At 44.9% G+C, this 27,084-nt stretch overlaps 1 protein-coding gene across 1 annotated transcript in view; it reads left to right on the plus strand.

Moving 5' to 3' along the window:
- LOC144691888 (interphotoreceptor matrix proteoglycan 2-like) overlaps positions 1-27,084 on the plus strand; it is an 84,485-nt gene that overhangs the window by 18,714 nt on the left and 38,687 nt on the right. Inside the window, exon 7 of the mRNA XM_078560463.1 lies at positions 12,124-12,273. Coding sequence (XP_078416589.1) covers positions 12,124-12,273 — 150 coding nt within the window. The remainder of the gene's footprint in view (positions 1-12,123; positions 12,274-27,084) is intronic.

Here is a 27,084-nt window from a genome sequence, read left to right on the forward strand (position 1 = left end):
TCTTGAAGCTGTGACTCCGATGCCTTGACAGATCTGGCTGAGTACTCCAGTACACTCCCCAGAGGGTCTCATGGAGCATCGTAGCTTGCTGCACCCTGCACAACCTGGCTCTGCAAAGGGGAGAGGACTTACCAGATGCCAACATGGAGGAGCTGCACGTCTCCTCCGATGAGGAGGACATCGAAAGGGATGAGGGTGAAGATGAGGCTGCAGAGGAAGAGGCCATAGCATGGGCCAGATGAAGCAGGCGTGCATGTGAGGCCTTCATAGCCACCAGATTCCACAAGGAGGATGATGAGTAGTCCTGAGTTTCCCCTTGGTCAAGTTCCTTCCACCATGGGCCAGCATGAACACCAGTGTTGCCATCCCTCTCCTTTCAGCCTTCCACATCAATCTGAGCGTGAACAGTTACACATTAGGCTCGCCAATGTCCTGATCCTTTGAAGGATGATGAATATCCTTGCTGAGTTGAGGTGCTAAATGGAGGAGGGCCTCCTGGCATCAGACATCAGAAGGTGCTGCCTCTTCAAGAGTCTCTCCAGGATCCCAGTCTCTACAGTAGCCTACCAGAGGCAGGAGCTGTTCTACAATAATCAGTGGGCTCGTAGCAAATGACTTCAGTCTGGCAAAGCTCCTCTATGAGATCTATATCCAGCAACAGAACAAGATATTTTGTGTTCTCTGGATGTTGATACTGAATGGTGACTCTTGTGTCAAGGCAGCTAAGGACATTACGCAGCTGTTACTCCATTTTGAGATCACTCAGTCCTCTGTGTCGTCTTTATCTCCATCACATTGATTTCCGGCACTCTCAGTTAGCGATATGGGCCTGCATTTAGCCAGACGTTTTGATGGACGTGGAGCATCTCAGGGTGACCATGTTCACACACATGCCTGCCAAACATCAAAATGCCTCCTCTTGAACACAAACAGCCTCCCCTAATGGCCAGCCTCCAAACTCAAAAATGCAAATACACCATGGAGCCCTCAAGGTGATGCTTCAATGATAATAAAAAGCACACATCAGCTTCATTACATCCTCACTCCTTGTCCATTGCTGCCCTCACCATGGTCTTCCCATCAAGCTAACATATGCGCAGCGAGAGCATGCTCAAAGGCTCCATTGACCGCAACACATTATCATTTGGATTTATCATCGCTGACCTCAGCAGGCATTTAGGTGAGGGGACGCTATGCAGAATGTATGGCCCAGCGCTGTATCCCTGCATTGTGACGAGAGCCTGGTGGGTGCAATACGAGTTGGGAAACACTCAATGTTGTAGCTTCGAGCGCTAGGACAATAATGTGGCTATGATGGGCAGATCTTCAGCCTATTAAAGTGGGAAGGTGCTCAAACTTAATGGTGAGCTTAGCAGATGTACACTAGGAGAGTTGGTAACGTGCAAGGCGGAAAGGAGCACACATGAGCTCTGAGAATGGACTCATAGGATGAAAACCCTGCCAGATGACAGAGAGTACATGGAGCTCCAGGAACTATTCCCCTTCTTCAGGTGATTCGATATCTATCCATCTACACTACACCTTCACCTTTCAGGAATGCAGAGGAGTCAGGTGAACACCTCAACCTCAATCTTACATAGCCAAGAATGAAGATGACATGACCCAGCAAAACATGTGAACAAGGTGCCTACCACAAGAACACTTTACAATGAGGATGAGGCATCAATGATGTCAGAAATGAGCTGAGAACAGACACACTTTGTGGTGAGATGGACGCACACGACATCGAACAGAGGCAAATGATATCAACATCTGCGATAAGTGGAGGGAGGAACCTAAGTGTTACACCTGATTGACTACAACACGGCTCAGCATTAAGTGGAGGCATACACAAGAGGAGATGTGAAATGGGTACCTTTCTATTTACAGCGGTGAGAAGTATCTACATGTGGTGAACACCCATGCCACCTTTGTATTCCTAATATTTCCGTCTCTTCCTAACCCTACTGCTATGTCTTGGAGCATCCCTGACATCCACAGTGGAGGTGGAGGCAGCCTGCTGACTGCTACACCCTATTATCCTCTGGAGGGCTGAGACCTGCAGGGCCTGGCCTACTTTGGGTCTCCTGCTGTGGGGCAGGTGCACCCTCCTCGGCCTGTTTAGCTGGTGATGGCGCCACAGAAAGTGGGAAGTGGAATCGGCTGGACACTCCCAGAGTCACCTGGGCGGATGGTCCCAGGGGGTCCAGCTGCTGGTCCTCATCCCAATGGGTGCCCGAGGGAAGAATGGGCCATTGGATGAGGTTGAGGTGCCCTGGGCGCCCTCTCATGTAGCCACTGTTAGATGCCACCAAAGCCCACAGTGAAGAAGTGCAACTCCTGAAGCAGCAGAGGTGCTATGGTCTCTCCATGGCAGCCCCCATACTATCAGTGTTGACTTCGGTGCACTGGAATGCCAGAGCTATAACTTCATACTGAATGTGGACGGACTCCTCCATCGTATGTTGCAATCTATGGAATGCAGCTGACAACCCTTCCTGATATTCCCCTGACTGTCGCTGCAGCTCCACCAACTGAGTTGGGACCGAGTCCAAGGCTCATCATCTGACTAGGACTCAGCAGAATCCTGGCCTCCAGCAGTCCTCCTGAGTGCCGTTGAACTTGGATGTCCCTGCTGCAAGACTCTTAAACAGGAGATGTCACTACCCTCTAAGGTCCTCAGCGCATACTTTGGTATCGATGACACGAAACAAACTATGGATACAATCTCCACTTTATGTAGAAAAAATTTATTAACTCACTAAGCAATACTATATACTTACAGAACCAGTTGCTTGGTAAGACCCGCATGCAGGAGCTCGTTCCCAGGTGGTCGGACCACTGAACAAATTCTTCCACACATCTTCCCATAACTGACCTAGTCTCACTTCTTGGCTGTAGCTGCAATGTCTTTGGGAGCCGTGGCTTTATACCTCTTTCTGACCGTGGTCTCTCGGCACGTCTGGTAATGTCTTAAACCGAGACTGGATTATCAATCGCAAACTGGCTATGCAAGGACAACCTGCACGTGGTCATTTCCTGTTCTTAGCAGAGGCTGTCTCCAGGTACCTGTCAGCAATGGATGTGATTTCTGTATCTTGGTAAGCAGGAAGAAAGGCTTTACCCGAGAGGCCATCGTCTAGGTCAGTCTCTGTAATCGGGGTGTCTGCTGGTTAGTCACCGCCCCAGTGGCATGACCTGACATGTCTGCGTCTGTGTGTGTGCGTTCATCCATATAAGCCTCAGAGTTGATGTCTTCATTCAGAAATCTTCTCCCTTTGTCCGATGTCCTCTGCACTCCATGTCCCTACCACCTGGTTTTGAACACAGGGCGTGGGTCTACCTCACAACTGGTTACGTTTTAACACAAGCATAAAGAATACAGAGTAATAAGAAACAAAAAAAGGCCTTACAGCAATGACAGAAATACACAAAATATCAAAATGCCTTACACTGCCTCCGCCTGCTGTGGACCAGATTCTGTGCTGTGCTCACCAATTTGTGACCGCGAGCCTGCTCTAGAACTAAGTCCCACCGAGGTGTGTTTATCTGTGCTGGTGGATGGTGAGGGTGAGCATTGTGACAGGTCTTCTCCACGAGTCTGTTCAACATCCTCATCCAAGGTGTCCTCAGGGTTTGAGATGAGGGGCTAGCTCAATAGCCTGCTTCTCAAAGGGAGTGAGGGATTTATCTCGGCCATGCCACCACTGGTCTGGGACCTCTCCCTCCTATTGTGGACGAGCTTGTCCTGCATACAGACAGATGGAGAGAGTGTGAGCAGGACACATGCCAAGGCAGAGGATAAGGATGTCTGCCTTGTGTGGGTGGTGAATGGAGCCATTCATGGGATGAGGACATGAGCTATGCAGGACATGAGCCCAGATGGAGACGTGAAGCTGTGCGTGAGAGAGTGAGTGGTGATGTCCCTTGAGCTGGCAGTGAGTGAGAGATCCATGTGGAGTGTCACCCTGCAAATATCTGATGGGCTTGTGATTGTGTGAGTTGAGACTGATGACCTGGTTTGACTTATTATGGTGGAACGGATGAGTTCATTCATGCGCTTTCTGCACTGGATGGCTGACCTCTTTTGTGCAGTGTTGGTGGTCACCACCGAGGCCACCACATCCCAAGCTGCAGTTGAGAGGTTTGTGGACCTCGTTCAGCCATCACAGGTGTAGAGCACCTCCTGGCGGTTCTCCATGGCATCGAGAAGGCGGCTCAGTGAGGCTTCACTGAACTTGGGGGCAGAATGTTTCTTGCCTTTGGGGCTATCTCTCTTCTGGAGCAGTCCTAGGATGAACACATTGAGAAGGCTGTACACAGGTGCGGTTTAAACATGACGCCTGAAGGTGATCTGCTGAGGTCATGGCAGGGCAACACAGTTGGTGAAGTAAAGAACTTGAGCCAATCTTTGCACACTTTTATATTTATTTACAGAGTTACTTATTGCAAACATATACCTCGGAACCCAACAACTACACGCTCTGCCTCTGTCCATTTGTAGGGATTCAAGTGAATCACCAGTTAATGTGCACCACTTGCATTCAATTAAACATAAATAATATACAATTAACAAGGATATGTTATTTGAAGATGCACTCACTGACCTTGATCACTCGTGTGAGGTCATCTTGCATCCAGGTCTTCAGGGCTACACTGCTGGCTTTGACTACAATGGCTATCCGCTCTCATTGCCTTCACCATCACTGTCTGGGTGGCCTGCTGATCCCCTGTGGTAAATGGATCTCCCTCCTCCTGTCCACCTCGTGAACATGGCCTTCTGTACAGTGTCAGAGAACTTTCCAGCTTGCTGTCTGCCACATTGTGCCATTAATGTGCATTTGACAGGTCAAACTCACTCTTAAAATGATTTCCAGCTCTGGTCAAAATGCTGGTTTGAACTTGTGCTAGCCTATTTGCTCCCCCTGCTCATGCATGCAGCCACTCAAGTGCGTGTTTAGCATTGGCTGCACACCACAATCATGTAAATCATTGATTGGAATGAAAAGCTACAGGTTAATTGAATATCATGATTCCCAGGCCTGTTTTCAGGTGTGATTCAATTTTACCCCAGTGTTCATCCAAAAGTTTAGTGGTGCAGTTGGTAGTGCTTGTCCCTTTAAGCTAGAAGGCCTTAGGTTCAAGTCCCACTCCAAGACTTGTTGACCACAGAAGAACCCAGCCACTGGTGGAGGCAAGCCTGCAAATATCAGTGCTTGTTCCCAACTCAAATATACCAGGGGCATTAGCAGCAGGAAGGGTATTGATAATAAGAAAATGTGTACCAAATCCAAAAATGATAGCTGATGTGAAGGTTGATCAACCAGCATTGTAGCAACCCCCTGTAACATGGAGAAAGGAGCTGATTAAAAGCCTTGAAACTATTCTGGTTTATAGTGTTAGCTAATAGAATAATAATGAAAATCTGTAAATAGCAAGGATCAAAAATAATAGTTTTAATTTAAACTTCTGTGGTATTTGGCTGTTTTCTTACATTATCCTTGTCCAACAAAATGTAATTATTGAACAACAATCTTTGAGATTATCAACTCAAGATTCAATATGTTTTTGCTCTTTTTTTAAATTTCCAAATATTAATAATTAAATGTTAATTTTTCCTGTGCTAATAACTTGCTTACAATTCTGTATTCAGGATTCCTGGTCAATCTTCTTTTCCAAAGAGTTTTGATCAAAATGAGTTCACATTCCTTATTTTCTGTTTTGTTGTTTTTAAGATTCTGTGGCATGCATTAATGTTGTAGGGTGGCCGAGTTGTGCTGTTAATGATAGAGTTGATCTGCAGACACTTCTTGGGTGGAAACATTAAGTTTATTTACAACACAATCAGCAGCAACTACACATGTGCTTTCAACTGCAACTCTATCTCTACACTAATAAAAACAAAAAACTACTGCGGATGCTGGAAATCCAAAACAAAAACAGAATTACCTGGAAAAACTCAGCAGGTCTGGCAGCATCGGCGGAGAAGAAAAGAGTCGACGTTTCGAGTCCTCATGACCCTTCAGCAGAACTATCTCTACACTGACTGCTGAGGTAGCCCGCACTATTCTCCTATTGGTTACTACGGATCTTGTGACCTTCCTTACATATTATTCTTAAAGGTACATTGCACACTAAATAAAACCATAATTACTATAATTAAGAATTATGTGAGTCATTGGATGAAGTTTTAATTGGATTTGGAGGTAGTTACATTTTGGACAAAGGATTTATGATGGGCTGCTTGAGCACTGATTTTTACATGTCCTTTTTAACTAACCATTCTGATGGGAAAAATGCAATCTCTTCCCCGTTAACATTTTAAAAATCCACATCTCACATCCTCATTAACCTCTCCTCTTCGATTAAGGATTAAGGATACAGTCTGACTGTAATCGTAGAGATGGAGCCTCCCCTAGTTTGAGATGCATCATCATCAGAGCCTGGCCAGGGAACAAGCTTTCCTGTAATGGGCCTTCCAAAGCAGAAAGGTCAGCTGCAGCTGGACCTCGTTTCTCAGTATTTAATAACAGTGCTGTGCAGCAAAAGATCCCGAGCCACTATTTAAAGTTTTTTCTTCATAGCAATGACCAGCATAATGTTTGAATATGTTTCAGATATGTAGTTACAAAGACATCATAAGCACCCTTTCATCTAGCTCAGTCCATTCTTTTTTCAAATTTTTGAATATCTTCATTTAATTCCGAGTAGTCATGACAAAGATTGATGGAGTATGGGAGACATGGTGGGGTGAGGGAGTTGAATTCACATCAGTAATTAGCCATTAACATATTGTGGGAGGATGGCAGGGTCAAAGTTAACTGTACTCATGACTGGTTACTGGTCAAGTGGTGTAATGGTAATGTCACTGGACTGGTAATCTAAAGACTCATGCTCTGGGGCACATGGGTTCAAATCCCACCACAGCCACTGGTGCCATTTAAATTCAAAGTTAACTGTCAGTGTTTGTGAAGCTTTCTGACATTGTCAGACACTGAAAATGCTATATCAATAAGATTCATTATTTAAATAAGGGTTTCAAAAATCAGCTGAAATGAGACAGCACACGTAGAGCAAAGGATTTTATAAGGGCCCCAGAATTCCTCTTGTTTTTCAGTGCAGCTTATCTGCAGTTGAGTGGAAAGATACACATGTGCAAGCATTAATATGGAGATTTTGCGATGCAGTGGGTAACATGCCTTTCTCTAAGCCAGAAGCTTCTGGGTTCGAGACCAACCTCCGAACTTGATGGTCAAGAAAGGTGCATCTGTGAAGTGGCCAAACAGGTTGAGTATCAAGCTGCAATTCCTTCCAACACACGCCAATGGCAGATGTTAAGAGTGGGAGAGATTCCTGGTCAGCCATGTGATGGAGAAGAAGTTGGAGCCTCTACCATCACTATTCATAGCTCCAGCCTAGAACACACATGTAAAAGTACATATTGCCACAGCAAGGCGGACTCCCTGAGTGAACTGTAACACACCACCACCACAAGTATTATTGCTTATTTATACCTATGAAATTTGAATGGCTGGGAGAGTAAACTGGTAATTTCAGGGAACTAATGCTAGTCAAGGGCATTGAGTAACTACAATTAAAGCAAAATACTGCGGATGCTGGGAATCTGAAATAAAAACAGAAAATGCTGGAAAAACTCAGGTCTGGCAGCAACTGTGGAGAGAGAAACAGAGTCAACGTTTCGAGTCGAATATGACTTCTTCGGAACTGGAGGGAGGTAGAAATGTGATGGGTTTTATACTGTTGAAAAAAGTGGGGAGAGGCAGGTGGAGCAAAATAGAAGGCTAACCTATCCCTGACCTTTGATTTTGTAAATTCCAACTTTTACCATCAGCTGAGTTTCAGTGGGATGGAGGTTGTAGGCTGCTTTTAAAGTGTTTAAAATAATGTTAATTTGGAAGCTTATATGGAGTTTTTTTTTTCAAAAAGCTCCTGGTGTGGAATAAGTCTGAGATTAAGTTGCAAATGAAATGCCTTCAACAGTTGAACAGTACATTACTAAGAGAGGATCTTAGATCGAAGGATCACGATGTAGAATCAGTTTGGGTGAAGCTAAGGAACAGTAAGGGGCAGCAAACATTGATAGGAGTTGTTTACAGGCCACCAAACAGTAGTGGTAATGTTGGGCATGGTATAAATCACAGTATAATTAGAGCTGAATGTAACATGGGTAATACAGTAATAATGGACGACTTCAATTTACATGTAGACTGGGTAAACCTAATTAACACTAATGCTGTGGAAGATGAATTCCTGGAGTTTGTACGAGATGGGTTCCTGGAGCAGTACGTTGACTGGGATCAGGCTATTTTAGATTTAGTATTTTGCAATGAGAAAGTCCTAATTAATAACCTTGCTGTAAAGGAGCCAATGGAAATAGTGATCACAATATGATGGAGTTTTATAGTAAGTTTGAAAGTGACATAGTTCATCCTGAAAGTAAGGTCCTAAACCTGAACAAAGGAAATTATGAAGGTATGAGGGGCAATTGGATGTGGTGGATTGGGAAAATACATTAAAAGATTTGATGATAGGCAATAGCTAGTATTTAAAGAAGTATTATATGGCCTACAACAAATAATAAGACACAAAAACCCAGCAGGAAAGGCGAATCAACCGTGGCTAACATAGGAAGTTAAATATTACAATAGATCAAAGGAAATGGCTTATAAGGTTATCAGAAAAAGTGGTAAACCCAAGGATTAGGAGCAATTTAGAATTTGGCAAAGGATGACTAAGAAACTGATAGAGAAAGGGAAAAGAGAATATAAATGCCATCTAGCACGTAATGACAGACCGTAAAAGCTTCTTTAGGTATGTGAAAAGGAAAAGATTGGCAAGGACAAATATGGTTACATTACAGGCAGCAGCAGGAGAACTCATGTTGGAGAATAGAGAAATGGCAGAAAAACTAAACAATGACTTTGACCGTGATTTTCCATGCCCGCATCTTACGTGTTTGGTGGCGTGTGCGGACAATATGGCGAAAAGGCCAAAATTCGGTTTCATGATGTTGTGAAACCAGTTTTCGATTGTCTGCTGCACCCACTAATGGCAGGCCACATTCCCCACCATTGGACCTTGGTAATCTCATTGTAATATTATCAGCATATCATGATAAGGCCAGCCCGCCGGACCCATCCTCCCCTGCAGGATCGTCTGCCCACGTCGGCAGGAAAACACGCCAATGTGTTTCTCAACAGCACATATAAGGCTTGCACTTGGCAGGCTGCACTTCACTCGGGACTTCAAGGTTTGTTTGCCTACCTTGCTTCGGGCAGCACTCTTAGTAATCAGCGTCAGGCTTCACAGGCAGCATCACATCACTTTTAGGGGGGTTCATGGGTAGGTCTCTACCTACCAGTTCAGCCATACGTGGGTGGCTTTTCAAAGGCTGCAGGGCAAGGTCTTGCTGGGGGAAGGGGGAGAAGTGGCCTCAGGCAAGGGAAGAAGCTGCAGGGCAAGGGCTGTACTGGGGAAGGAGGGTATCCCAGGGTGTGTGTGAGAGCACATGTTGATCTGTGCAAGTGGCCTCAGGATGTTGATGACTGAAGAGGCAGTCTCCAGAGGAGATGAGGCCAGATGGATATGTGAGGGTATGTGTGCGAGAATGGGCGGTGATGTCTCTTGAGCTGACAGTGTGTGAGATCCCAGTGAATGTGTGATCAGCTTGAGTGTGTGAGTTTAGAGTGATGAGATGCCATACCCTAGCTGCACGAATGAGATCATTCATCCTCTATCTGCATTGGATGGCCAATCTCTTCTGTGCAACACTGGCACTGATCACCACTGCCATTGCCTACCATGCCGGAGTGGTAATGTAGCTGCCCCTCCTGTGGCCAGAGCCGGGGTAGAGGATGTCACAGCTGGCCTCCATGGCACTCAAGGGCTGCAGTCTTCTTGCCTTTCGGGGCCATGTCTTCTTTGCTGCAGTCCTGGGCCGGAAGCACTGAGCACGACTGTACTTTAAATGTGGTGCCTGGCATGATGAAGTGGCGAGGTGACGGCATGGCAAGTGAATTGAGCCTGCCCATCATTGAATCAACATGTATCCCAGGAATGCATAATTAATTTGGCAAGTTTGGGACAACGGCGTGAAAAGCCGCCATTCCGGCTGGCGGGTAAAAAGTCATTTTACCCGTCTGCTACCGCACTTAGTGCAAATCGGGGATGCTTCCGCCCTCTGTGTCTGTCTTCATGAAGGAAGATACAGAAAATCTCTCAGAAATAGGAGGGAACCCAAGGGAGTTGTGAAAATGAGGCACTGAAAGAAATTAGTATTAATAAAGAGGTAGTACTTAAAAGTTAATTGAATTGAAGGTTAAAAAATCCCCTGGACCAGATGATTAACATGCCAGAAATTGAAGGAGGTGGCTATAGAGATAGTGGTTATCTTTCAAAATTCTATAGATTCTGGAAACGTTTCTGTAGGTCCCACACAGGAGGCCAGTAAACAAAATTAGAGCACATGGGATTGGGGGTAAAATACTGCTATGGATTGAGAATTGGCTAACAAACCGGAAAAGTAGAATAGGAATAAATGCATCAATCTCAGGTTGGCAGGCTATGACTAGTGGGCTACCCCAAAGATCAGTACTTAGGCCATAGCTGTTCACAATCAATATAAATTATTTGAATGTGGGAACCAAATGTAATATTTCCAAATTTACTGCTAACACAAAACTAGGTGGGAGTGTCAGTTGTGAGGAGGATGATCAAGAGGATTTGGACAGGCTAAGTGAATGGGTAAGAACACGACAGATGGAATATAATGTAAATAAGTGTGAAATTATCCACTGTGGTAGAAAAAACAGAAAGGTGGAGTATTTCTTAAATGGTGAGGGGTTGGGAAGTGTTAATGTCCAAAAGTGTCTTTGTTCATGAGTCACTAAAAGCTAGCGTGCAGGTGCAGCAAGCAATTAGGAAGGCAAATGATGTGTTGGCCTTTATTGCAGAGGGATTTGAGTACAGGAGTAAAGATGTCTTGCTGTAATTGTATGGAGCCCCGGTAAGACTGCATGTAGAGTATTGTGTACAGCTTTTGTCTCCTTATCTAAGGAAGATGCACTTGCCATAGAGGGAGTGCAACAGAGGTTCACCAGACTAATCGCTAGGATGGCGAGATTGTCTTATGACGAGAGATTGAGGAAACTGGGCCTGTATTTTCTGGAGTTTCAAAGAGCGAGAGGTGATCTCATTGAAACTTACAAAATTCTTACAGAGTGTGACAGTGTAGATGTGGCTAGGATGTTTCCCCTGGCTGGTGATTATAAAACCAGGGGTCATAGTCTCAGAATAAGGGGCAGGCCATTTAGTACTGAGATGAGGAGGAATTTCTTCATTCAGAGGTTGGTGAACCTTTGGAATTCTCTACCCCAGAGGGTTGTGGAAGCTCAATCAGTAAGTATGTTCAAGATAGAAATCGATAGATTTCTGGAGACTAATGACATAAAGGGATATGGGGATAGGGGGAAAAAATGGCATAGAGGTAGATGATCAGCCATAATTTGTTTGAATGGCAGAGCAGGCCCGATGGGGCGAATGGCCTACTCCTGCTCCTATTTCCTATGTTCCTAACACAGTGTGCAAAACTGTTCAAAACAATAATTAAATATTCCATTTGAATCGTCATTAGCTATATTGTTATATATTGGCAAGATCAAGAATATTTACTTTCCATTGACCTTGACACTGTCTCTTAGTACTAATATCAGCTTAAAAGTCACATTTTGCTGTGGGGCCTATACTCACTGGGAATTGAATAAGTTTGCTCCAAAGCTATTTCACATTGGTACCCAAAAAGCCACCAGAAAGAGAGGACTTTCATTCCTTAATCTTGTCTTGGACTAACTCCAGGTTCCAGAGAACAAAATACAGTACATTAACTGTCTCCGTTGCCCAGTTCCCCCCAGGGTCTTGAATGTCATCAGGCTTCCCCCACCATAGAAATGTTTAGATCCCATTTTCCTCCATTTACAATGCCCCCTTTGTGACATTATTAATATCAGAAATTAAATGACAAATAGAATGAGTTGAGCCCAATTGGGCCAGGTCAAAATGAATTGTTTCCGAGCATTTTAGTAATTTATTCCTGATTCTTCACAGACCCCCAGTGACATTGAACAAGTTACAAAGAAGCTATCAAATCAAATGTTGGAATTCATCATCCAGATTGCTGGGAAGAACTACACTGAGAACCTCTCTGACCCAGCTACAATGGATTATCAGGAACTAGCTGATTATGTCAATGCCAAGGTAAGATCAAGGCTTCATAGAAGATGTTAAAAAAGAGTCATTTTGTGACCAGGTTAGGAGAACTTTGAAAAATATGAGTCATGTGCAAGTAAATACAGGTATTAAAATTTATGAGCTGCAGTTAGATATGATCCAAGAGAAGATATGCTAATTAATTACATATCTATCTGAGATGAGAATAAATACGTGTTATACAGAAACAACTGTTAAAATTTTCAGATCTTAAGAACATAAGGAATGGGGACAGGAGTAGACCATTCAGCCCCTCGAGCCTGCTCTGCCATTCAATAAGATCATGGTGGATCTTCTTGTGTTTAGATTTCCACATTGCCATCTAACCCCGATAACCTTTGATTCCCTTGCCGAACAAGAATCTATCTATCTCCCCCTTAAAAATATTCAATGACCCTGCTTCCATCACCTTCTGAGGCAAAGAGTTCCAAAGTCGCACAACCCTCTGAGAGAAAAAAATTCTCCTCATCTCTGTCCTAAAAGGGCGACCCCTAATTTTAAAACAGTGCCCCCTAGTTCTGGACTCACCCACAAGAGGAAACATCCTTTCAACATCCATCTTATCAAGGTCTTTCAGGATCTTGTATACCTCACTCAAATCACCCCTCACTCTTCTAAACTCCAGTGGAAACAAGCCCAGTCTGTCCAACCTTTCCTCATAAGACAACCCAGTCATTCCAGGTATCAATCTAGAAAACCTCCTTTGAACTGCCTCCAATGCATTTACATCCTTCCTTAAATAAGGAGACCAAAACTGCACATAGTATTCGAGGTGCGGTCTCACCAATGCCCTGTATAACTGAAGCATAACATCCTTACTTTTACATTAAATCCTTCACATAATAAAGGATAGCATTCCATTAGCCTTCTTAATTACTTGCTGTTCCTGCATACTAACTTTTTGTGACTCATGTACTAGAACACCTAGATCCCTCTGCACCTCAGAATTATGCAGCTGTTATCCATTTAAGTAATACTCTGCTTTTTTGTTCTTCCTACCAAAGTGAACAACTTCACATTTTCCCACATTAAATTCCAGATCTTTGCCCACTCACTCAACCTGCCTATATCCATCTGCAACCTCCTCATGTCCTCTTCACAACATACTTTCCTACCTATCTTTGTGTCATCTGCAAATTTAGCTATGATGTCTTCACTTCCCTCATCTAAGTCATTGATGTAAATCGTAAAAAGTTGAGGCCCCAACACAGACCCATTTGGAACTCCATTCATCATATCCTGCCAATCCGAAAAAGACCCATTTATGCATACTCTCTGTTTTCTGCCAGCCAGCCAATCTTCTATCCATGCTGATATGTTACCCCCTACACCATGCACTTTTATATTACGTAATAACCTTTGATGTGGCACCTTATCAAGTCCCTTCTGGAAATCCAACTACAGTATGTCTACAGGCTCCCCTTTATCCACTGCGCATGTTACTCCTTCAAAAACTCCAATAAATTGGTTAAACATGATTTTCTTTTCACAAAACCGTGCTGACTCTTTCCGATTGCCTTGAGCTCTTCTAAGCGCCCAGCTATAACCTCCTAAGTGATCAGTTCTAACATCTTGCCCACGACAAACGTCAAGCTAATTGGCCTATAGTTTCCTGCTTTCTGCCTCCCTCCCTTCTTGAATAGAGGGGGTTATATTTGCTACTTTCCAGTCTGATGGAACATTTCCGGAACCTAGTGAATTTTGGAAAGTTAACACCAGCGCACTGACTACCTCATTAGCTACCTCTTTTAAGACCCTAGCTTGCAATCTATCAGAACCCGGAGACTTGCCAGCCCGCAACTCCATCAATTTACTCAGTACTGTTTCCCTAGTGATTTCAATTTCACCAAGTTCCTCTCTCCCTTTCACCTCCTGATTTGCAGCTATTACTGGAATGTTTTTTGTGTCCTCTATAGTGAACACAGAAGTAAAATACTTGTTAATTTCTTCTGCCATTTCCTTATTGTCTACTACTAACTCCCCACTGTCACCCTCTAGAGGGCCAACACTCACTTTACTTACTCTTTTCCTTTTTAAATACCTGTAGAAACTCTTGCTATCTGTTTTTACATTTCTAGCTTATCTTCCTCTCATACTCTAAATTCCTTCTCCTGATTAACCTTTTAGACATTCTCTGCCATTCTTTATATTCTGTCCAATCATCTGTCCTGCTACTCATTTATGTGGAGTTGTGTGCTTTTTCCTTAAGTTTGATGCTTTCCTTAACTTCTTTAGTTAACCACGGATGATGGGTCCTCCCCTTACAATTTTTCTTTATAATAGGAATGTATTTACTCTGAATACTCTGAAATATCCCCTTAAATGTTTGCCACTGCTTCTCTATTGATCTATCCTCTAGCCTAGTTTCCCAGTTCACTTCAGCTAGGTCAGCTTTCATCCCCACATAGTTGTCCTTATTTAAATTTAAGATACTAGTCTTAGACCCACTCTTCTCCCTTTCAAACTGGATGTAAAATTCAATCATATTGTGGTCGCTGCCACCTAGGGGGCCTTTACTGTCAGGTCATCCATTAATCCTGTCACGTTACACAATACCAAGTCTAATGTAACCTGCTCTCTGGTAGGTTCCAAAACAGCTTGGTCTAAGAAACTATCTCATAAGCATTCTAAGAACTCCTCATCCAGGCTACTACTGCCAATCTAATTTTTCCAGTTTATGTGTAGATTAAAATCACCCATGATTATTTCCATCCCTTTATCACAAGTACACAATATTTTCTCTCGAATACTTCATCCTACACTGTGGCTACTGTTAGGGGACCTATAGATCACTCCCACTAATGACTTTTTCCCGCTACTATTATACATCTCCACCCTAACCGATTCTACATCCTGATCTCCTGAACCAAGGTCATCTCTATCTATTGCACCAATGCCCTCTTTTGATTAACAGTGTTACCCCTCCACCTTTACCTAGCTTCCTATTCTTCTTGAATGTCATGTACCCTTCAATATTAAGGACCCAATCTTTGTGGTCCTGCAGCCACGTCTCCATAATTGCTATCAGATCATATTTATTTACTTCAATGTGGGCCATCAATTTATTTACTTTGTTATGAATGCTACGTGCATTCAGATAGAGAGCCTTCAGTTTTGTGTTTTTGTTATCTTTGTAACATCTAGTCTTGACTGTTGATGTATTCTTAGGTTTTTCTCTGTCCCTTCCTGCCATTCTCTGACCCTTATTTCTCATATTACTATTTTGCTCTCCTGTCATGGCTTGAATTGCTACCTCTACCCAAGCTTGATCCCTCACCCCTCTTGTTTAGTTTAAAGCCATTTCCCCTGCCTACCATGACCAGCGTCATCTTCTATGACACTGCTCATGGTATGCAGGGGAAAAGTGTTTTCAAAGAATAGGAATGTTATAGTTAGTACACAAATGCTGTGTTTAACTTCACGTGGGCCTCTTGTGCTCCTCTGGTTCAATTAAACTAATGGTTCCTTTACAGATCCTTAGGACAGCTAGAGGTCAGACTTGCTCTCTTTATTTTGTGTTTAGCTTTTATAAGTGTGACTGCTGAAAAAATTTCAAAGATATCTTCCATTGGTGAGAAAAGTTCCTGTTGAATTAGAAGTTATTGCGTTCTTTCTTATGTTTAATATAGGCTTTACATGAAATGAGAAGTGGGATTCCTTGTAACTGGGAATAAGTGAACTGTTTAGATGTGAGCTGTGCTTTCAAGCTGAAAATCTTTATGGATCCACACTAAATTAAGCTATTTTATCCAATTTTTGCCACATATGTTTTGTTCCATTTGTTGATGGCAGTTGAGCCCCTTTGGCTCAGAATTAACATAAAGAAGAATTTAGGGACAAGTTTACATCAAAGAAGCAAAAGTTGCAGTCGGTATTTCCTGGACATAGTTAGGTGCATTTTCCAGTCTGGCTGTAGAAGTTTTGTATCACTACAGTACAAGCACCAGCTCAGATAATCTTCCCCAGGGAATTAGTAAAGTGGAGGAGTGGCACCAAGAAATGCACAGGAAATGACTCAGGAATCTACTGTCTGAAAAGTCAGTTTACATCCATCCTTGGTTGGAGCACCCAGGGATGTAAACCTCTCAAGCTCTGCTTTTAAAAGAAATGGTTTCTGAGCCAGAATGTTTTGTGGTTTCTGGAAGAGTAGAAAGCCAGTGCTGAGCACTTCACATTTCACTGTGTGCAGTTAGGTCAGTAGTATTAGCAAAGAGTATTTGCCAAGTGTATGGGCATCTGCAGTGCACCCTTCACTGGCAGAGCTCCATGAAGCCAGCCATGATGCTTAGATTGCTGCTATTCGGCTCCAATATGGAACATTTGTTTACTTAGTGATCACATTAGTTCAGCCCATACAGATCTCATTAGTGCCATTGGGCTGCTCTCATGCAGATTAAAAGACACAATGAGGTACCACCCATCAACAACAATATGGCTGGAGGTAACATTGACCAAGGTGCTTTTGTCTTGGTGGGAACAATTTGGACTCTCCCATCTAACAGTGATCTTGACAGCCGCTGGTAGTCCTGTGTCTGGAGCAGAGTTTGGCTGGAGGTCAGTTGCAACACACAGCACAATTTTTTCACTGCCTGTCTTGTGAAGTGCAGGCTATGGAGACAAAGTTCTCTGCCAATTCCAAGTAAGTGTGCTTCTGTCAATAGATGTGAGTTGGGAGGTAATGGTGGGTTCAGTTCGATTGATATTACACAACTTCATTTGCTGGCACCCCTCCTTTGTACTTTCTCTTTTATCCTTAAAATAACATGCACACATAAGGACTACCATTTGGAAAACTCTGCTGTCTGTTTAAATGGCACTGAAAAATGCCACCACCAAAACCATTGGCACAAAAAAAATAAACTAACAAAGGTGTTCAAAAAAGCAACTCCCACAACCAAAGAATAGATTTGAGTTGCATGCACAAAAGCTATGTTAGCAAAAATATCATATTGTTTTAAATCTTCATTGATTGCAGGAACGAACCTAGAGCTGAATGCTATATTACTGTGATGAAAGTACATCATAGTTGAAGTGGTACACACTCAAAATTGTTTGTGCTTAATTTTAGTTCATTTAATATTAATTATAATTATGCTGAAGGTAAGCATGCAGGTGCAGCAGGTGGTAAAGAAGGCAAATGGTATGTTGGCCTTCATAGCGAGAGGACTTGAGTACAGGAGCAGGGATGTCTTGCTGCAATTATACAGGGCCTTGGTGGGACCACACCTAGAATATTGTGTGCAATTTTGGTCTCCTTATCTGAGGAAGGATGTTCTTGCTATAGATGGAGTGCAGCAAAGGTTTATCAGACTGATTCCTGGGTTGGCAGGACTGACATATGAGGAGAGATTGAGTCGGTTAGGGTTATATTCGCTGGAGTTCAGAAGAATGAGGGGGGATCTCATAAAAACCTTTAAAATTCTAACAGGACTAGACAGCGTAGGTGCAGAAAGGATGTTCCTGAAGGTGGGGGAGTCCAGAACCAGGGGTCACAGTCTGAGGATACGGGGTAGACCAATTAGTACTGAGATGAGGAGAAATTTTTTCACCCAGAGAGTGGTGAGCCTATGGAATTCGCTACCATAGAAAGTAGTTGAGGCCAAAACATTGTATGTTTTCGGGAAGGAGTTAGATATAGCTCTTGGGGCAAAAGGGATCAAAGGATATGGGGCGAAAGCGGGATCAGGCTATTGAGTTGGATCATGATCATGATGAATGGCGGAGCAGGCTTGAAAGGCTGAATGGCTTACTCCTGCTCCTATTTTCTATGTTTCTATGTTTCTATAACATTCAAATGGAGCCCTTGTCTATTTTTTGGTCCACATTACAGGCAGAGATTCAGCCATACTATGACGATCTTGGACATATTATTAGACAGTAATAACTCATGGCAAACATTAAAGTGGTGAATAGTAGAGAATATTTAATCATAGGAGAAACACCACAAGGAAGTTTGATTTAGTTCCCCTTATGTTCCCTGAAACCCTAGCCCTGAACTTATATCTTTCTCTCGTTTCTATCCTTGCCTTGCTCTATCCAAGCTCACCTTGCCCATTGGGCTCATCTCCTGCTCCCTTGATCTTTCTCAACTTACCCTTCCTGGACCCCATGTTAGCTGACATTATTAACAGTTCCCTCATCTCAGATACTGTTTCCCAACTCCCTCCCACTTCAAATTTGCTATCACCAATCCTCTCCTCAAAAAATGCACCCTTGACCCTTCTCTCCTTGCAAACTACTTCTCCATCTCCTACCTTCCTTTCCTATCCTAAGAACTTAAGCATCTTGTTGTCTCCCAAATTCATGCTCATCTTTCCCATAATTCCATGTTTGAATCCCTCCAATCAAGCTCCTGGCCTCACCACAGGATTGAAATGGCTCTCATCAAAGTCAAAAATGACATTTTTTGTAACTACCTCTGTGGTAAAATATTCCTCCTCATCCTCCTTGATGCAAATGCAGCTTTTGACACAATTGACCACAGCCCCCTTTTCTGAAGCCTCTCCTCTGTTGTCCAGCTGAATGGAACTGTCCTTGCATGGCTCCATTCTTATCTACCAAATCATAACCAGAGAGTCAGTGCAGGGGCTTCCCTTTCCACTCCTGCATCATTACCTCTATCCTTTGTCCCCTTCTACTTCTCAAAAACACACTACCTCTTGGCATTACCATCCAAAATCAAGTTCCACATTTATACTAATGGCACTCAACTCTATTTCACCATTATCTCTCTGGACCCTCCATTGTCACTCTGTTTGTTTGACATTCAATATTAGATGAACAGAAGCTTCCTCTAATTAAATATTGGGAAAACTGAAGTCATTGTCTTTGGTCCCCACCACAAAAGCCATTCACTGGCCACCATTTCCATCCCTGGCAACTCTCTAAAGCTGAACAAGACCATTTGCAACCTTGGTGTTGTATTTGACCCAAGATTAACTTCTGCCCACATATTCACTCGATCACTAAGAATTCACTACTTCTATATCGATAATATCGCCAGACTCTGACCCTGCCTGAGCTCATCTGCTCCTGAAACCCTTATCCATTTCTTTGCTAATGTGTTAGCTGTAGCTCAGTTGGTAGCATTCTTGCCTCTGAGTCAGAAGTTTGTGGGTTCAAGTCCCACTCTAGAACTTGAGCACAAAAATCAAGGCTGACACCCCAGTGCAGTTCAGAGGGTGTGCTGTTGGAGGTGCTGTCTTTTGGATATGATGTTAAACCAAGTCCCATCTGCCCTCTGAGGTGGATGTAAAAGATCCCAAGGCACTATTTTGAAGAAGAACAGGAGAGTTATCTCCAATGTCCTGGCCAATATTTATCCCTCAATGAACTTCACAAGAAACGTATTATCTGGCCATCTTAACGTTGTTGTTTGTGGGAGCTTGATATGCACAATTGGTGGCCACATATCTTAAAGTACAACAATGACTACACTTCAAAAGCATTTAATTGGTTGTAAATCACTTTGGCTTGTCTGGTGGTTGTGAAAGGCACTATATAAATGCATGTTTTTCTTTCTTTCTTTACCTCTGGACTTGACTATCCCAATACTCCCCTAGCAGGCTGTCTATCTTCATTCTCTGTAATGTTGTGCTCTGCCTCTCATATTTTAGTTCGCTCCAAATCTCATTCACCCATCACCCCTTTGATTGCTGATCTACATTGGCTTCTGATTCAATGATGTCTTTTAAAATCCTGACCCTTGCTTTCAAGTTCCTCCATGGCCTCAACCCTTCCAATCTCAGTAACTTCCTCCAGCCTTACAAGCCTTGCGGTCAAAATCCTGGAACTACCTCCCTGTCAGCACTGTGGGTGTACCTGCACCACATGGACTGCAGTGGTTCAAGAAGACAGCCCACTACCACCTTCTCAAGGGCAACTAGGGATGGGCAATAAATGCTGGCCCATCCAGCAAAGTCCACATTCTGTGAATGAATTAAAGAAGAGTCTCCGCAATCCTCTAATTCTGGCTTCTTGAGAATCCCATAATTTAGTTGCTCCATGATTGCTGGCTGTGCTTTCAGCTGCCTTGCCCTAAACTCAGAAATTCCCCCCCTAAACCCTTGCCCCTCTCTATCTCTCTCTCCTCCTTTAAGACATGCTAGAAAACCTAATTCTTTGATCAAGCTTTTGGGTATCTGTCCTGGGACAGGATTTTGTGTTTTGGGTCAGGGGTCAAATGCAGGTCCCGACCCTGCACTGTGCTGGGAACAGTCGCCAAACATGGAGCAGCTGGCCACTTGCTGTCTAAGGACGGCAGGCAGGCTCTTGAAGCTGGAGGGCCTCAGTCCTGAAGGTACTGCACCTGCCTTTGCAGGTAAAGGAGAGAGATGCCCTCACAGCAGCTTTACAAAATTTTGAATTAAAAATGACCACAGCTGCTGGACACCATTGTGGAAGGGCGTCTGGCCTTAGCTGTGGCCATGCAGTTGGGGAGGGAACTTAAAGGCATCTTGGAGTGCTTCCATTCCAGTCTGCTGGGAGGCTGCCTCCAGACATCCTGTGCAGTGGGCCCAGAGGTTGACTGTAAAATTAACCTACTCCCCTCTGTCCCTACTCACACATCAAAATGAAAATCCTGCCCCTGATAGTTCCTTCTGGAAGCTTGGTGTCAAAATGTTTTTATTGGTTTCATTCTTGATGAACGCCTTGGAATGTTTAGCTCTACATTTAGCTACAATAAATGCAAACTGTTGTTATTGTAGGATGCTCCCTAAATAGAGGTCTCAAGGATTGCATATTACCTCAAACACATTTATCAATGTAAATTATATCAAAACAATGGTGAACCTGTTTCGTAATTTCTTTCGCTGAATGGGAATCAGCACATTTTTGATCTTCAGACCTCACTTCATACAAATTGGACCCAGCGCCCTTCGATTTTGAATTTTATTTAGAGAGGCAAACCAACCATTTATAACCGCTTTGACACTTGGACAGCCTTCCTTCCTCTGATCACTCCGGTTCATTGCTAATTCTTTCAGTTACGTTGATTTCTAATTTTAGATGGATTAGTTAAGGACACAGTGGAAGGATTGATCTTTTATCTGACTATTCAAAGACTAAGGAGATTTATTAGCAATGAAGAATATTGTTTACCCTGAGTAGGCTTCACAGAATATGGAACAGTACAGTAAACTTGCTGAGTGTTGACTCATATGACTGCTTTCAACTCCTTTTTTTTCCATTTCAGCTGTCAGCCAACATAAATATATTTGTGACTAGAGTGCCTGCTCAGGAAAGAGAAATTTAATCAGCTGTGTTTTCTTTATCCAGATTGCAAACTAATTAGCTTGACCTTTGGCACAGATAAACATTTGAAACAATGCAGGGTGTAAAATGATTGGATAAGTATATTCCCTATTTAGTATTTATTAAAAATGGTTTGAAAACGACAGAATCAAATTTAGGAACACAAGCTAGAATTTTCGGAGGCGGCAGGGGTCCTGCTGCTGGGGCCAAAATTGGCAGGAGAGAGTTGGCCCCACTTTGGAGAGTGGCAGGACCCAAGCCGCATTTTGCCAGCAGTAGCCAATTAAGTGGCTGCCAGAGGATGGCAGCCTGCCCCTAAGAGTTGCCAGCCCAAAGAGAGGGTAGCTAGTGGTAGCCATTGCTGGGGCTACACCTGCAGGATGAAGGGGCATCGATGGCTGTGCGCCCTCAAAAGTCAGGTAAGTGGGGTCTGGGAGTGCTGGGGTCAAGCCAGGCAGGCCTTGGTTAGCTGGGTACGGGTCACTGAGGGCAAGCGCCACCATTGCCGCGGGGGCAGCTGTTGCCACCCCGGGGACCCTCTGTGGGCGATGGAGCACCCAGAAAGGAGGGCTCACCCTGGAGCCCGCTGGGAGGCCGCCAGGGTTTACCATGCGGCAGAAGGCCCCACATGGCCAAATGCCCATGGAGGCGGGAAGTGAACCTTCATTGGTCACCTCAGTAGCTCAGTTGGGCTCCCAGTGGCCGCCCGTCTGCCAACTTTCCTGCCGCTGGCAAAATGGCATGGTGGTGGGAGGACATTGGGCACCCCTGACACCTTCCTGCACTATTTTGCAGCCTTCCTGCCTCTCAGCCTATCTCCAAAGGCCTGGTAAGATTCAGCCCACAGTGGTTAGCTTTATATTAGCTACTGCAGTATTGGAACTGGTGTAAGGTGAACATTGAAAAGCTTACAGCAAGTTGTTTGAACCGTTCTAAACTTTGCTCTGCATGGGGATGTGGGTATGTCAGTGTGTATGTGTTGTGTCTGTGTCTGTGTGCATATGTGTACATGTGTGTGAGATGGAGTCACTGGGTCTACTCTGAGGAGATGGGATTGAACAGTTACCAGTGGCAGTTAAAACTAAAGGTCCCGTCATATAAATGCATATACTTTAAAAATGTAATTTTAAGAAACCTTTTACAAATTTGATTTTAACTGGAATGTGGCTTCATCAGATTTCATCCTCGGTTGACGCTGTTAGCCTTTATCTGTTACTATATTGTACTGTTAGCACCAGCGCTGTGCTGGTATAAATATAACAGCAGCTCCCTGTTACCACAATAAGATTTGTAATTGCTGACAGTAAATAGTGACATGTGTAATGTAACAGTGGTGTGAATGCTTTAAATCTGATGTGGAGCCAGGCTGGCGTACATAGGATTCTGGAATAATGGCACAAATGACAAATCTGTGCTTTTACACAGTTGGCCTCATTCTCGTACAGTAATTAAATCTGTGCTGATGGTATTATAAATAACTTCTTTAAAAAACATATTCAGTTTCAATTATCCAGCCACAGACTAAAATTTACTTTATAGTGTTTGTTACCAGAGGCCTGAATTCTGCAGCAGGTTTTTTTTTTCAAAAAATATACTTTATTCATGACTCTTGTAAAGATACATTACGATATAATTCAAATGCCGCAGCTTCTAGTGAAATATAAGTCCATTTGGTTAAGTACAGTACATGACACTCTCGGGTGCCTCAATGCAGATTGCATCTACATTTACATTACATTAAACACTTCCGATATATACAACCCAAAGGGTTCCAGGCTCTCAGTGCACAACAGCAAAAGAGCCCTAAATGGTGGCTGTTCTCCAATAAGCCTTTGCGGCAGCTGCCCTAAGCTTCAGTACATACCTCAGCATAGTCCTGAACCTTGGAATGTAACAGTCTGCAACACTCAATCACCAATAGGTCTTTGCGCTGGATGAATAATACAATGAGGCAGACCAAAGAGGATCTTTCACCAGTTTGATGGCCTTCCGGTGACACGTGATGTTTGCTTCAGTGTCTGCCCTGGGAAAAGTCTGTAGCTCTGTGTTACTGAGCTACCTGGGGCGAACTGAGGCAAAGATCAGACGTTCCTTGCAAATGCACATTCCAGAAGGAGACTGGGGCTTTCTGGGAAGTTCTGATGATGAGACATTCTGCCAAGTGACTTTGACAGTCTGTTCAGGGAACCACCTGACAGGATCCACCATCTCCTTTTTCCACAGGGCCTTGAGGACATTACGTGCAGACCGCAGCCTGACTTTTGATCAAAGGTATTTTTCTGCACAAACATTTCTACAAGGGACAGTTGGTATAGCACGATTTGACTGAATGGAACATTTGGTGGCAATGTGGGCAGACCTATCCTTTACAACACCAGGGACAGATACAACCTCAGCACATGGTGACACAGGGCAGAATAATCCCAGAGTTGCACTAAGTGTAGTAGCGGGCATGAAAAATGACGTTTAACCCACCGACTGCAATTGTGGATTCTCGCACCGTATCATCCCTTGCCTGGTGCGTCCCATTAAGAATGCATTCACGAGAAACACTCCAGATTGCTGGTGGACGAGCTCAGATTTTCCTGCCATGCCATGTCCTCAGCGTTTCTTATTCCAGGCGCCATATTTAAAGCGCACCAGAGCGCAGCCTACTTCATGTCTACAGACCAAGACTGCTCCAGGCCACAGATGGCCCCGAAAGCAAAGGTGACGGCAGTTCTCTCTCTGGGGACACCTGCTGGATGCAGTGTAAGGTCGCCAAGAACTCCTCTACCCCTGGTCTGGCCGCAGGCGGTCTACCAGAGTCACCAGTACAGCCTGGGAGGTGGTGGCAGTGATGGTCAGTGCCACCAGAGCACAGAGGAGGTCAGCCATCCAGTGCAGGAAGAGGTTGAATGCTCTCATCTGTTCCGCCAGGTAAGTCAACCACCTCATCATTCTCAACTCACACACCCACAAACCCATCACACATCCACAGGAATCTCACACCTCAAGGGACAACACCACTAGGTCTCACGCACACCCTCACAGCTCCATCAGGCTCATACCCTATTGAGCTCGAGTCCTCATCCCATCCATGGTTCTGCTCACCACACAAACATTCCATGCAGTGCCATGTGACCTGCTCACACTCCCTCCATCTGTTTTCATGCAGCAGAAGCTGACTCACAACAACAGGGAAAGGTCCCAGATCGGGGTTGGAATGACCCACATTAGGCCCCTCACTCACTCTGAGGACCGTGCCATCGCACTGACTGGTGAGGACGTGGACCTTCCTGCAGCGATGGTGAGGTTGGCAGCGAATCCCCAGGCGAGGATCCTGCACCACATCATCCTTCTCTCAACGCAACAGTGCTCTCTCTCTCTCCTGCTTTTCACTGTGCTGCCATGCACTAATTATCTCTACTTTGGTTCACAGAGAGCTCTGCAAAGGGACTGACACCCTCAGCCAGCCAGTCCATCAGCTCCATCCATGTCCTCAACTCCAGCGAAGAGGACACCTCCTCCATTGAACAGCTGGAAATAAGCAGCCTGGAAGACCTGTCACAGTGCTTACTCACACCTTCCACTAGCGCAGAGACACACACCTTGGTGGGACCTAGATCTAGAGCAGGGTCAGGCATCACAATCTGATGGTCACCACACGGACATGTGTCCGCAGCAGGAGAAGGAAGGTTCAGCCGAGCTCCCCGACACTTGGAGCACTGCTGGGGAAGAGGCATCTGTGAGGTCTGAGTCAGATCATGAGCCTCTAGATTAGGCCTTCCAACTCATCCTGGAGAGTCAGCAGAAGGCAGGGAACATCATGCAGAGCTGTTGGAAGCCCTCAACAAAGTGGCACCCGACTCGGAGGAGTGCATCCACCTCCTCTCTGATGAAGGAGATGTGCGCACACCTGCACTCCATCATGGTAGCCATGGGTGAGTTCCTGCAGTGGCAACGTGAGGGGGAAAGGGGCACCTCAACATCCCTCCAGGTGCTCCTTCCCCTCAAGGAGTCAGACCGAGGCCCTTGGGCACCCGAAGAGAGGAGGAGTGGCAGCTGGACACCCCTGGTTCATCCACTTGCAAATCTCAGAGGCTGTCCGCTCCCCCCAAGTCCCCTTTGCTTGTGACCCCCTCAACCTTGTCCCCTGTCACTGCAGAGAGAAAGCAGCTGGTCCACAGGAGGACAATGAAAGTGGCCTCAGCTCTCCAGAGGAGACACGCCAAAGTCATCAGGGGCTACAGGGCCAACCATTGCCCAGGCTGTCTCCCACGCCTGCTGTGAGCATCAGAACAGCAGATAGAAGAAGCGGTAGAACTAAAAAAGTTAAGAAATTCTGATCACAAGTGGTTACACGGGTGAACCACGTTTTGTCACTTTATAATCTGAAAATATATTAATTTTCATTGAACAATGTGTAATGTTGTTTTTCAGCTTCATTTACAGGCTTTGTGTGTCCTCCCACTGCATCCCCCCTTCCCCCTGCCACTAGCAGCGCAGCTGCACGCAGCTGGACCAGGAGGGAGAAGTGTGTGTGTGGCATGGCCTTTCGGAGCCTCGTGCAAGCTCTCTCCCACACACACGGAGCCTTCATCCATCACACTCATCTCACTGTCCCGAGCATTTTCAGTGCTGCCTGCTGGGTTCTCTTTCAGTTGTCCATCTGAGCTGACCTGCATCTCCGCCCACCCACTGACTGCTCTCCCATACAGCACCTGTGCCCGTCCAATACAAGGCACCGCTCACTTTCCATTTGAAATACATGGTCATAGTCAAGTTTTTTGTAAGCTCCCCTCCCCCAGCCACCCATGTCCTTTCTCCCATCACTGTCGGAACACCCTACAGTCCGAACCCTTCTCCTTTACGAATGTCCAGGTGTACGTGCATGTTCCTTACCTTCCTAAAAATCCCACCCCCATCCCCAACCTCCTCCTTCCCACCCCCAGGGTCTGTGTCTGCCTCCCAGTCCCCACCACCCACCCTCGCCGCCTCTTCTGCTGCTACCGACGCACCCTCACCCTCTCCAGAGGGAACCTTACTGGCTCCCTCTGCCGCCTCTCACACTCACTATTCCCTCCAACCATGCCCACCCTCAGTTCACTCCCCAGGAAGCAGTCATTGACTCCACAGACCCCACCCTTGCACGTTCGCCTGGACATTTTACCCCCCTTAGTCATCCCTCCCCCCTTACTCCTTCCTCCCCACGTACTCCCTCTGCTTCAGAACTCCCTCCTCCCCCGGACACCTTCCCCCTCCAAAGTCCTTACTCCACCAGACACTTTCCCCCATCTGAAGTTCCTCATCCCCCTAGACACCGCCCCCCCCCCACCCTCTGAATCCCCCCTCCTTCTGGACACCTTTCTTCCTCTGAACTCCCTCCTTCCCCAGGACACCATCCCCCCATCAAACTCCCTCCCTTACACCTTCCTCCCACCTTACACCTACCTCCCCACTTGCAGCATTCTTCCCCATTACACCCTCCTCCCCCATACTCTCTATTCCCTCATATCCCCCGCTCCCCCAGATCATCCTCCCTCCCCCTCCCAATCTCACACC

This window comes from Cetorhinus maximus, chromosome 16, assembly GCF_964194155.1.
Source record: "Cetorhinus maximus chromosome 16, sCetMax3.hap1.1, whole genome shotgun sequence".
Classification (NCBI taxonomy): domain Eukaryota; kingdom Metazoa; phylum Chordata; class Chondrichthyes; order Lamniformes; family Cetorhinidae; genus Cetorhinus; species Cetorhinus maximus.